This window comes from Arachis hypogaea, chromosome 2, assembly GCF_003086295.3.
Source record: "Arachis hypogaea cultivar Tifrunner chromosome 2, arahy.Tifrunner.gnm2.J5K5, whole genome shotgun sequence".
Classification (NCBI taxonomy): Eukaryota; Viridiplantae; Streptophyta; class Magnoliopsida; order Fabales; family Fabaceae; genus Arachis; species Arachis hypogaea.
The window spans coordinates 1,389,279-1,401,025 of record NC_092037.1 but is presented as its reverse complement, the minus strand read 5'-3'; the positions used below and the strand labels follow the sequence as shown (position 1 = coordinate 1,401,025).

Genomic DNA, 11,747 nt, shown 5'->3' with positions numbered 1-11,747 from the left:
ATATCATCTTATGAATGAGTAAAAAGGCTGAATGGTAATTCTGTATTATTATTGAACAAATTAATACTTTTGACTTTTTTTTTTTTATTTTTGATTTGAAGAGCTGTGTTTCAAGATCAAAATGTGCATGTAAAAAATTAGGGTAAAATTGCATTTAAGTTGTCCCAAATTAAGGGTTGGAAATTGAGATAATGATCTATTAAGAGGGAGTGAATCCAAAATAGCTTAAAAGTCACAACTCATTAAGAAAAATATTTCATAGTAGCTAAAAAACTTTTACTAATTATAGAAATTTCATTTTTTTGTAACTAGTTAAATGAAAATCTAATAGAGAAAGCAATTAACCTCGAGCCTACTATCAATTTATAGTCAATGGCTAATTTTTAATTCTCTAAAAAAACGATAAATAAATTTCTGAAAATTTACATTTCGAACAGATTAATTTAAAAAAAATTAATAAAATTTTTTATGATAATAAATATGTACACGTTAATTTAAATTAAGATTTTTTACTTTAATTATAAAATGTGAAAAAAATTAATATTTCATAAATATTCACATATATAATAAAGTTATCATGGGCCAAAAAAGTTTACAAAAAAAAGACTTATTTATGAACGAAAAGAATATTATCTAACAATGTCTATAACAATTAAGCGAATTATTAACCATCTTCAAAGCTTAGTAGAAATTCAAACTTTATGTGCGTGGAGAACTTTTTGAGAATGCATGCAACATGTGAAAAATTAATATATAGTACTAATATTGAATATAATGCCCCCATTTCATTCAAAATTATTAAATGGACGGTTACCCCAAAATGAAATTCCAAAATAATAAAGATTCATGGACGGTGTTTACTAAAATCAAAAGAAAACTATTAATTAATTAATAGTACCTAATGTGTTTAAACTTTTAAAAAAGCATTTCAAACATTAAGCTACTTAAAAAAAAGTATTCAAAATCATCTAAAAATTGAAGGGAGAACGTTCTAAAAATTATTTATTTTATTTTTAATTATACTTGTTAAATTAGAATATAAATAAAAAACATAAAATTAGAATTTATGGACAAATTTAAGTTCAAATATGAATATCAATTTTTCGGTAACAAGTTTCTTTCATATAAATAAGTGTATCATAAATAAGTTTTTTAATAAATTATTGTTAAAGTTTTAAAGACCAATTTTCATCTAATTTGGACCCGATATAATTGTAGTTCAAAAATATCTAAGTTTTATCAAGTCTATAATCGGGTTAGGATCTAAAAAATATATCAGGTGTATATTTAGGATTGGGTCTGTGTTAGAATAAACGATCTATTTACACCCCTTAAAAATTATAAGTCATAATATTAAATCAATTTGAATTGGTCGAGTGATCAACTCATTCGTCCGCTTAAAATAAGTACCGTTTAAATATTGTTTCATGTATAAAAATAGATCCTTAAATAAAACTCATTCGCGACAGATTAGTCTTATGTTTGTCGAATTAAGAGATACCTAAAAAAAAGTCATAATATTAATGTTGTCCGGGCTCACCACTACTAACAAAAACATGTGGATTATACTGTTCAATCGTCGGTTTGATGATTCAAGATTCCAATTAACACAACACCATATTAAGAGGTTTTAGTCGCTTATGACTTTGGAAAAAATGAATCACACAATTTTGGATTTGTTTCTTTATTTATGTAAGATAAGGCTCATGTTTTAAATACATTGGGAGAATTATAAATCATTAAAAGAAATTGGAATAAAATGGACGGAAGAAGAATAAAAATCATGCTCTGAAAATGGCATTTGCCTTTCCCCAATGTGGGTGGAACTGTTGAACTTTTTTTTTATATCAGTATAATTTATTTTTTTAACTAGTAATCAGTCAATTATATTTAAATTTTTTGTTAAAAATATAATGTTAGACTAAGACTATTAGAATACTGACTAAAAATAATAATTAATATAAATTAAAATTATGTGTATTCATAAGAGTAATCGAAAGAGAATTTCTATAATTAAGTGTATATTTTATATTGAGAATTAGTTAGGTAATTTTTTTTATTAATAGTCAAATTAGTTCTTAAAAAATGGCTCATTTTTTAAATTTGTCATTCAAAGATTTTATTAATTAAATTAGTCCTTAAAAAATTATAAATTAATTATTTTTATTCTTCAGTCACTTAATTAACATATTTTATCAACGATTAATGATACGAAATATTAACTCACATCATACATAACACTTAGCATATCCAATTAGATACTAAACAAATATATTTATGTAAATAAATTATATTAGGATTAGAATTTATATAATTAAAAAATAGACTAAATTAATAGATTTTTATAAATATATTTATTTTTTGTTCAGTGTCCAATTAGATGTGTTAAGTATTATACCAGATAATGTTTATATCATCAATGATCGACAAAAATTATCAATCGTGTAACGAAAGGATACAAATGATTAATTTGTAATATTTAAAGGAGTAATTTGAGTAATAAAAATTTTCAAAAAAAAAAAATTTGAAAAATGACTCCATTATGGTTATAATTTTTTATATCTAAACTATGAGTGACCTTATACATAGTCAAATCATACATTCATTATTCATTGAATGCCAATTTTTGCTTGTGACTTTGAGAGGGTAGCTTGACATGAGTGGCCAATCCAATTGCTTGCAAGAACCTAACCACATACCAAGTCATGTCCAATTGCCACCACTCTAAGCCATGTCTAGCTGAATACTCAAATGCATGGTGGTTATTGTGCCAACCTTCACCAAATGCAAGCAATGCCACCCACCTAATCAATTTTTCCAAGATTAGCACAATAATTAAGGATAAAGTACCCTAATTGAAAGATTGAAAGATTGAAAATAGAAATACCAATTGTTTCTGGATAAGTCCTTGGTGTTCCATGCTTGATTCCCCCATACATGGCAAGCTGAATTTACCAACCAAGTTATGTGGTACACCCAAACAATCCTCACACCCTGTGTTCATGTAACCAATTCATGCATAAGCTTCAAGTAAACACTCCCTATATCTACAAAGTTTAAGTAGATAAATGCGGTCTACTTTGCGTGAAGTTGATAACTGAGAGCGATTAAATAGAATTCTCTTACCATTCCCCAAACAAGAAAAGGAAATCCTCCAATGGCATAAAGAAGAGCTCCCAAAGCAAGTGGATGAACAATGTAACTACTTCTTATAAACCTATAAAAAGATTGTTTCTCTAAATCACCAACATTGTTTGTCTCCCCACACTGCAAAATTTATGTACTATTGAATTAACAAAAAGACAAAGAAATAGGAAAATAGTTGAAATTACTCAAATAATACCCTTTCTATGATAGAATTTGTATCAAATAGCCAACTCATATGGCTGAACCAGAATCCTTCAGTGGGGCTATGAGGGTCTCTCTCTGAATCACAGAATTGGTGATGGTACCTATGAGTGCTAACCCAATCAATTGGGTTACCCTGAAAAAAAAAATCATTTTTCTTCTTCAATTCAGTCCCAAGCATTTATAAAAATATGTTTTTGAGTGAAATTAAAAAAAATTGCACCTGAAGAGCAAGAACTCCACAATAGGCAAATGTATATTCAAGCCATTTGGGAAGCTTGAAGCTCCTATGAGAAAGGTTTCTATGGAAAGAGAGTGTGATACCAAATAGACCAGTCACAACATACAAAGACAAAGCAACACAAAGAGCATGGAAATTGAATTGAAATGGTGCAAAGAGACTAAGAACATGCATGGCAAGAACAACACCAGCAGTTCCAACATCCAGTGAGTTCCATTTCCTTCCAAATAACACATTCCTCTCTCTCTCCACAACCACATCAGATAGCAGAATCCTTCTCTGATTCCTCAATGGCCCTTGCTCTTGTTCTTCTTGTTCTGCTATTGTTATTGGCTTCTTGTTATTTTTATAGGTAATAAAGTTGTGATTTTGAAGACTGAATTTTCTTGGGTTTGAGTCAAAGTTACAAACTTTAATGGTTTTAACATTGTTTGTGAAGGATCCAAGACCAATCACAGTTCTGTTCAACCTTGGAATTGCACAGTGAACAGTGGTAATTTGGTTAAGAAGAGGGTGTTTAGGCTGTGATGTGATCAGAGCCATGAAGGAAAAAAAAAAAATGACCCTTTTTGTTAAAAGACCCTTGTTTTTGTTAAAATGAAAAACAATGAATAAGGCCTTAAAAAATTGTACTATTTTGATGGTGGAGAATGGGAGAATCTTGGGTTTGGGTTTTTAAGGGGGTTTTATGTTGTTGGGGTTTGATTTTGGTGATTGTGATTTGTGGTGGCAGTCACTTGTGGGGAAAATCAGAAAATGGAGTTTTAATTTAATTAGTTAATTAATTAATTTTTCATGAAAATTGTGGCATGAAGTTATAAAGCAAGTGGGAGAAAAAAAAGGAGAAAGAAAGTGTAGGAGGATAAGGCAATCCTTGAAGTTTATTGGCCTATGAATGGGATTTCCCTAAAGTAATAAGGTCCAGATATTTTCATTGCTTAGATAACCCTTTTGTTTTTATTTGTTTTTTGTTTTATCCTCATTACTAGTAAACTTTTGATGTTATTTATTTATAATGGAAAAAGACTAATTACAAGATTCATTTCTATTTTATTTTGGTTTAATAGGGTGTTATAGTTGTGTCTTACCATTTGCCACTTCTCACTTTCCCACAGGCAAACTTAAAAAATATCTCTTTGCTATTAAAATATCTTACTATATGATATATGATGATTTAGTTATACTTTGTAACCTCAAAGAGAAAGAGAGTGGTGGAGAAGCAAAGCAAATTTGAAGGCACAAAAAGAGTGTGAGTGATTTGATCCAATGATGGCTGCAACAACAAATGTATCAATGTTTGGTTATTCCACGCAACCTTGTGTTTCTCCTACCACCATTCAAAACACGCTTGGTTAGTCTTCTTCTACGCGTTTATTTCATTTTAGTTATGTAATTTTAAGAATCAATTAAAACGCCACATGTTTAATTTAGTTTAGCTTTTGATTATAATGGTGAAAACTCAGGTGCAACCAACTTCATGTGAAGTTTATAATTAAAAGTCGTTAGATGAAAATTTAATCAAATCAGTCAAATCATTTAATCACTTGAATTTTCACCTTGTTTAATTCATGTAGTTGAGCTTATGTTATTTAATGAGAAAAGCTTGATTATTCTAGACTTTTGAAGTTCTGAGTCCAAAGACTTTTAGAAGATATAAACACTATAGATTTTGTGTCAAGTTTCTCCACCAAAGTAGGAACTATAACAAATTATCACAAGAGCTTTGATATGAGGCTAAGATATGTTATGTGCTAATATGGCAATTATTTTACTTAAACTGGTAAAAAGGTGATGATTCTATATTTATAGTCACTATTTTCATTCATAATGTTTATAGAATTATAATATATAGAACACAAATTTCATAAGAACCTTCATGTTTAAGAATCCTTTGTAACAGAATTTGTATGAGATGATCTAAATCAGTGTAACATTTCTGATGCAGCCAATAATTTTCTCAATGTTTCACTACCAAGATGTTATTACCCCATGAAGAAGAGACATGTGAAACCAAGTAAAAGGATTAGTGCTGCTGCTGCTGCTGTTGAAACAACTCCGTATCAGGAAATTCAGGAGTATGAATTCCCACTGAAATAACATTTTCTATTTTGGTTTTGATTCAGATTAATTTCAACTATAATTTTATTTTTTTAGGTACAAGCTTCCATCATGGGCCATGTTTGAACTTGGGAGGGCACCTGTATATTGGAAAACCATGAATGGCCTCCCTCCAACTTCAGTATGTGAAACATACGCTATCACATTATATTATAACTAATTCTAAATAGTTTAACTTTTTATTTTTTAATTTCTTTCAGGGAGAAAAGCTAAAGCTTTTTTACAATCCAGCAGCAGCTCAACTTTCACCTAATGAAGAATTTGGAGTTGCTTTTAATGGTACTAGTTTTTGACCAAGTATTTAGTTGTCACAGCATTTTTGAATAAATAGTTTTTCTCTTCTTCCAATTTTATGTAAAAATTTTCAGGAGGTTTTAATCAGCCAATTATGTGTGGTGGTGAGCCAAGGGCTATGCTAAGAAAAGACAGAGGCAAAGCTGATAGGCCAATTTATACCATCCAAATATGCATTCCTAAGCATGGTACATTTATTTTATGGATCCCACTAGGGAGACAATGAACTATTTGTACAATATGTATAATAGACTATTGAGTTACAAAATGAACATCTCCCATACTATATAGAATAATGATCCGAGTACTAGGGATAATAAACATCTTCCCAAAAGCTTAAACTGATTTTAGGGTTCACCAAAGATCGAACTCTTGACATTTCGGATCTAACACTCTAATACCATATCATGATACCACTCATCCCAAAAACTTCAACTACCCATTGTACAAACAAATATTTCATTGACACCTTATATTTTTCCTTATTTTATTTCTCTCAAAATGGAAGTGTACAAATATTTCATTGACACCTTATATTTTTCCTTATTTTATTTCTCTCAAAATGGAAGTGTACACTCTTGATAACTTGTTATTCTTCTCTTGTGTATAGCTTTGAACTTGATCTTCTCATTCACAAACGGAGTGGACTGGGATGGTCCTTATAGGTTGCAGTTTCAAGTTCCCAAAAGTTTTCAGAACAAGCCAATTGAATTCTTTAATGAGGTAATACTGTAATAATAATAATTAATGGGTTTCTCATGTTATAAACTCCTCATTCTTCTTTACTTTCTTTGATGTGAGACTAATAAAAATATGATTCACTGTCTTATTAAATTTATCAATTCACTTTTTGATAACTTATCATTAGAAGGGGTAGCTACACATATAGTGTTTAACTTGATATTATGATAATTTAGTTAACATGATCTTAAATTTGAGACTTTGGTGTAGGGATTGGCAGAGGAACTGAGTAAAGATGGAGCATGTGAAAAAGCAATATTCCCAGACACAAGTGTAGTCATGACCAGATGTGCTATAACTGGTAACTTATCATTAGAAGGGGTAAGTGCAAAGACATTATAGATTTATGTAATTGATTGCTAAACCTTTTTTATTAAGAATATTGTTTCACAATGCAGGCTGATAGATGCAATCTAGATCTTGTTCCAGGGTGCACAGATCCTAACTCAATAGAGTTCAACCCACTAGCCACTTTTGATGATGGAACATGCCCCATTGATGCTGATTCTGACCCTGAGGATTAGAATTGTATATATATATACCTAAAATACTGATCTTTTAGTAATTTTAACCGATAATTTTAATTAATATATATTATTATAAACAGTTAAAGTTATTAGAATATCGATATTTCAGATATACTTAAAAAGTCTTTCTTAATACATATTATTGTTGATTTGAATACTTAAGTATATATAAAAGCATTGTATATTCCAATTCTACTCTGTAGTGAAAAAAATGGCAATACATAACTGCCCCATCAAGCTTAGATAGTAATGAGTGTAAAATCTTGCAAGTTTAGGTCTATTATTTCTCTTTCTGAAAATGAAGTGTTTATACTTATATAGCATGCATGTAATGATGTGAAGAATAGTATAAATAAATATATAGAAATGTACTATTACAAACCATTAAAATAGTACTATGTTATGTTTGTTTATATAAAATAATTATCTTTTATTTCTTAAAAAAAAATAATTTAAGTGACAATTATTATGAATAAAATGCAATAAATGCTAACCATATTAATTTATTGAATACAAGGACATGCCAAAGTCAACTAGAAGCTGCAGGTTCATTTATCAATTCAATTCAATTAATTGAGAGAAGAAAAAAATGATTTAGAATTCTATAAAGGTATAATTTCTCTTTTCCATTTTAAGTGGGAAAAATGTTTGTCATTAGAAAAGATTTCCAACCTACTAGTTGGCAATTTTTGAAAGGTATTATTTATTACGCCATCAAGATTTTCATATCCGTCAATGAAATGTGAGTTATACTAAAAAAATGTATAAGAATGCATAAATTGTCCTTATTTTCTTAACCCACCTTTGACAATTCTCACTTTTAAATATGTTACTCTTACACTTCTTGTTTTCCTCAAAATCTTCTTCTAGGTGTTTGTATATCTTATACTATTGAAATAATTCTATAATATAGCCTTCTAGATTAATTTTTTTTTGGTGACTCTTCTAGATTAATATTTAATGTCATATTAATATCTAACAAAACATATTAACGATAAAAACTAAATCAAAGACCTTTACAAAAAAACAAATATTTTTTTGTCTCTTTAATATTACAGATCTCGAAAATGTAAAAATCACACCAATACTTTCAGCCAAAATTAAATAAACAAATCAACAACATTGCACTTTTTCACACAAATTTCGGCTTAATAACTTGGTGTGGCTAAACTCCTCGTACTTGCCTGCAAGAGAATCAAAGAGAATCCCAGCCCCAACACCAACTGCCAAATCAATGGTGTAATGGCCCCTTGTCCCTAACAACCTCACTGCTTGCAACAAATTCAGCACGTCGAACAACCACGCCAGCTCCTGCCTCTTCATTCTCCTCATGTCCAGTGACGCGATCACTGATCCCGCCACGTGGCCAGAGAAGAACAAGAAGAACGATACGTTCCCAACGGGGAAATCCACCCCGGAACCCAGAAACCCCTGAAAAAGGGAAATTACCATATATATCCTAATAATGTGAATTTACCAAACATTATTAACAAATTAATTAAACAACTCAAGCTGACTTGCCAAAAGTATGAGTGGTTTTATATTTAGAACATTGGTTTAAGTGGAAAAAAGTCATTTTCTTCAATTCTCTTCTGTTAACATGTAATTTAATGAACATAGACCTGTGGCAATGGAAGCTGTGTGGAATAACCCAAAATCCCACGACATGTGAACATGAATAGTGCTGAGATCGTTGCTCTTGGTCTTCCTTCAATCAACCATGCCCCCATGATATAAATCATTTGCATTCCTACAAATACCTGAACCCACAGATTCCACAAAATTTAAACTTTTTTTTCTTTCATCAATCAAAATCAGATTTTGACACCGACTCATTTACATTCACCACAAACACAGATCTGAAGAGAGAGGAAGTTACCGTATTGAGGAAGGCCAAACCGGTGTTGAGATTAGGAGAATCTTGAAGCAGGTGGTGGAGTGAGCGCGTGGCGATGAACCCTAAATCAAACGGAGGAGAAGAAGGAGGAACCATTCGGAGCGTGTACTCCACGGCCATGAAGAACAGCAACCCCACCGCGAACAAACACGGCATCCAATGGTGTGTCGCCACGTGTACAGCATCCTGCAGTCTCCACTTCAAGAACGAGGGTCGAGAGTAAGAATAGTAATGCAACGCCTTCTTCGCTGCCATCACTTTAACGCCGTTAGCTGCTTCTTCCGTTCGGTTATTACCGCCGTTCCTTCGCTTAACGGTTCCGTTAGCTAATGCTGGTGTTTGTGTCTCTGTCTTAGCTATGGTGGCGGCTGCGGCGGCGGAATCAGCAGAGAAAGTGGGTGCACCACCGTCCATGGTGGTGAGAGAATGTGAATGATGATGAATGCATTAAGTGTGAATGGTGTATTATATAAAAATCGATGATCGTTAAAGTGATGGTGGTGGTGGCGGAGATTCCAAAGGTTAGGTATTTGTTAGTTTGTGATTTTGTTTTTCTTCTAAATTTTGGGGTAATTGGTGTTGCTGAATTGGGGTTTTAACTTTTAAGATGATGTATCTCTTTGTTTAAATGTGTAGAGAGGTGAAGAGTGAAGACCGTAACTTATCAAGGTAGGTTATTTTATTTTCGAGTCTTATTAATATATGTTTTAAGGATTAAAAAAATACAAATATATATTGAATATTTAAATGTATTTGCTTATTTTTTATTGTTTGAGTTCCTTGAATACTTTATTTTTATGTTTTGGTAATGTTTTTATTCTGTAAACGTAGAAGTGATTTTTGTCTTTAATTCATGTTTACTAAAAGCTAAAAATTTTAACTTTTTCGTTGAATTTTTCACTTTGAATTGAATTTTATATTCTATGTACCAATTATGTCCTTTATTTTTTTATTCATATGAGTTTTTTTATTGTTATTATTTTTTTATATAGAATTTTTTTTACTTTGTATTATAATTCTATTAATCCTATTAGAGTACTAAAGAATACTGAGAATACTAAAAAAATATTAAAATTTAATTAAATATTTAAAATAAAATTATAAGATAATATAACATAATTATTTAAATTCATGTCCTTTTCTATAATTTTTTATTTAAAAGTGATTTTGAACTATTAACAAATTTGACTAAATATCATCTAAAATTTTTCAACTATTAACTTCTTATAAAAATAACTACATGTGAACTTTTACCTATTATTATATACTACAAGTATTTATTGAAAAAATAATATTAATAAATATCATATAATCATAAAAAAAATAAATTGTGATTAATAATTTTTTTATCTTTTTAATTTTTATATATTTAATAAATTTATAGTTAAATAAAATATAATTAATTAATGAGTGACTTTAAAATTAAAATAAATTATATATATATATATATATATATTATAATTTGCTATATAATAATAAAAAGCATTCTAGTACAATGGTATGATCACCTTTCTTGTATCCACGAGGGCAACGGTTCGAGGGAGGAAGAACATGTCGTGCCCTCTTGGTTAGAACAAAACTGGGAACGACTAGAAGAAGTGAGGAAGAAATTAACTTACATGGCTGAAAGGGTTGAGTTTAAGGATATTAAGAATCACAACTAATATCCTTTGGTCTATATCATCTATCAATGCTGTCTATAAGAGAGACCTCTAAAACTTTTTTTCTGTTAGAAACCAGAGTTAATAGGGATAAAGTAATGTAACTAAAATTTATGAACGAGAAATAAATAGAATTGAACCAGAGTATAGATAATAGTGAAAATAATTATGACAAAGTGATGAAATTATAATCTCTCACAATACATAGAGAAGTTTATAATACTCTCTTACGTATTATGGAAATTTATACAAAGGGATTACACATATGAGAGACTTTACTATTTTTCTCTCTAAATTTTACTCACTAATTCTTTGTAAAAAATGGCATCCATTAGCAAATGCCTTAACCCCTGTATATAGTATTTTGTGGAGGTGCATTTAGTTTTACAAGTTGATCAAGTTGTGCACAAGTATGTAGACTAGATTCATCTTTATCAAGTTGTATGACAAGTTGATAAATATCAACTTATGTAACAACTCATCCTTTGACCAAGTCAAAGATTGCAACTAATCTTATCTTTAAGTTGCAAATTTTGACTAGAACTTTGACCATGTAAGTTGGACAACTTGCAAGTAGTTTCATGAGTCTTCTAATTTGATAAGAACCATTTGCATCGTACTTGATTCTAGATCAAGTTTAAGTTCTATGATGTTCTTTAATTTTCTTGAAACTTTATCATGCTCCACTTGTATCACTTGTAACCTCTAGCCAATTTTGTTAACTTCAAACAAAAAAGAATTTTGCTTCTTCTTTTCACAATTTTCCACTCAAAATTATTCTTTTGCCGTATTCATGCTGCTTCATATTTTCAATAGGTAAAGAGAAGATCTGCACCAATCAAATTTATCTGTATTGATTGATTTTGTCATGATATCTGCAAGATTGTCGTTGGTGTAGATTTTCTGCATATCCACTTTTC

General features: G+C 30.0%; 3 protein-coding genes and 1 long non-coding RNA gene across 4 annotated transcripts; 2 read left to right on the top strand and 2 right to left on the bottom strand.

The window, feature by feature from the left end:
• Positions 1-2,523: 2,523 nt before the first annotated feature.
• LOC112731432 (palmitoyl-monogalactosyldiacylglycerol delta-7 desaturase, chloroplastic) lies at positions 2,524-4,475 on the bottom strand. The gene is made up of 5 exons (XM_025780858.3): positions 3,572-4,475; positions 3,344-3,484; positions 3,127-3,267; positions 2,888-2,994; positions 2,524-2,804 (listed from the first exon to the last, which is right to left on the bottom strand). Exons 1-5 carry the CDS (start codon positions 4,130-4,132, stop codon positions 2,606-2,608), a joined length of 1,149 nt encoding a protein of 382 aa, XP_025636643.1. The 5' UTR covers positions 4,133-4,475; the 3' UTR covers positions 2,524-2,605.
• A 27-nt stretch (positions 4,476-4,502) lies between these two features.
• LOC112731448 (protein POST-ILLUMINATION CHLOROPHYLL FLUORESCENCE INCREASE, chloroplastic) lies at positions 4,503-7,462 on the top strand. The gene is made up of 8 exons (XM_025780859.2): positions 4,503-4,940; positions 5,535-5,664; positions 5,744-5,828; positions 5,908-5,986; positions 6,076-6,189; positions 6,612-6,724; positions 6,953-7,063; positions 7,141-7,462. Exons 1-8 carry the CDS (start codon positions 4,856-4,858, stop codon positions 7,264-7,266), a joined length of 843 nt encoding a protein of 280 aa, XP_025636644.1. The 5' UTR covers positions 4,503-4,855; the 3' UTR covers positions 7,267-7,462.
• An 822-nt stretch (positions 7,463-8,284) lies between these two features.
• LOC112731416 (phosphatidylcholine:diacylglycerol cholinephosphotransferase 1) lies at positions 8,285-9,835 on the bottom strand. Its single transcript, XM_025780857.3, has 3 exons — positions 9,149-9,835; positions 8,892-9,029; positions 8,285-8,700 (listed from the first exon to the last, which is right to left on the bottom strand). Exons 1-3 carry the CDS (start codon positions 9,578-9,580, stop codon positions 8,383-8,385), a joined length of 888 nt encoding a protein of 295 aa, XP_025636642.1. The 5' UTR covers positions 9,581-9,835; the 3' UTR covers positions 8,285-8,382.
• On the top strand, positions 8,909-10,166 carry LOC140178026 (uncharacterized). The gene is made up of 2 exons (XR_011870029.1): positions 8,909-9,687; positions 9,803-10,166. It is a non-coding gene; the product is annotated as an uncharacterized lncRNA (long non-coding RNA).
• The last annotated feature ends 1,581 nt before the right edge of the window (positions 10,167-11,747 follow it).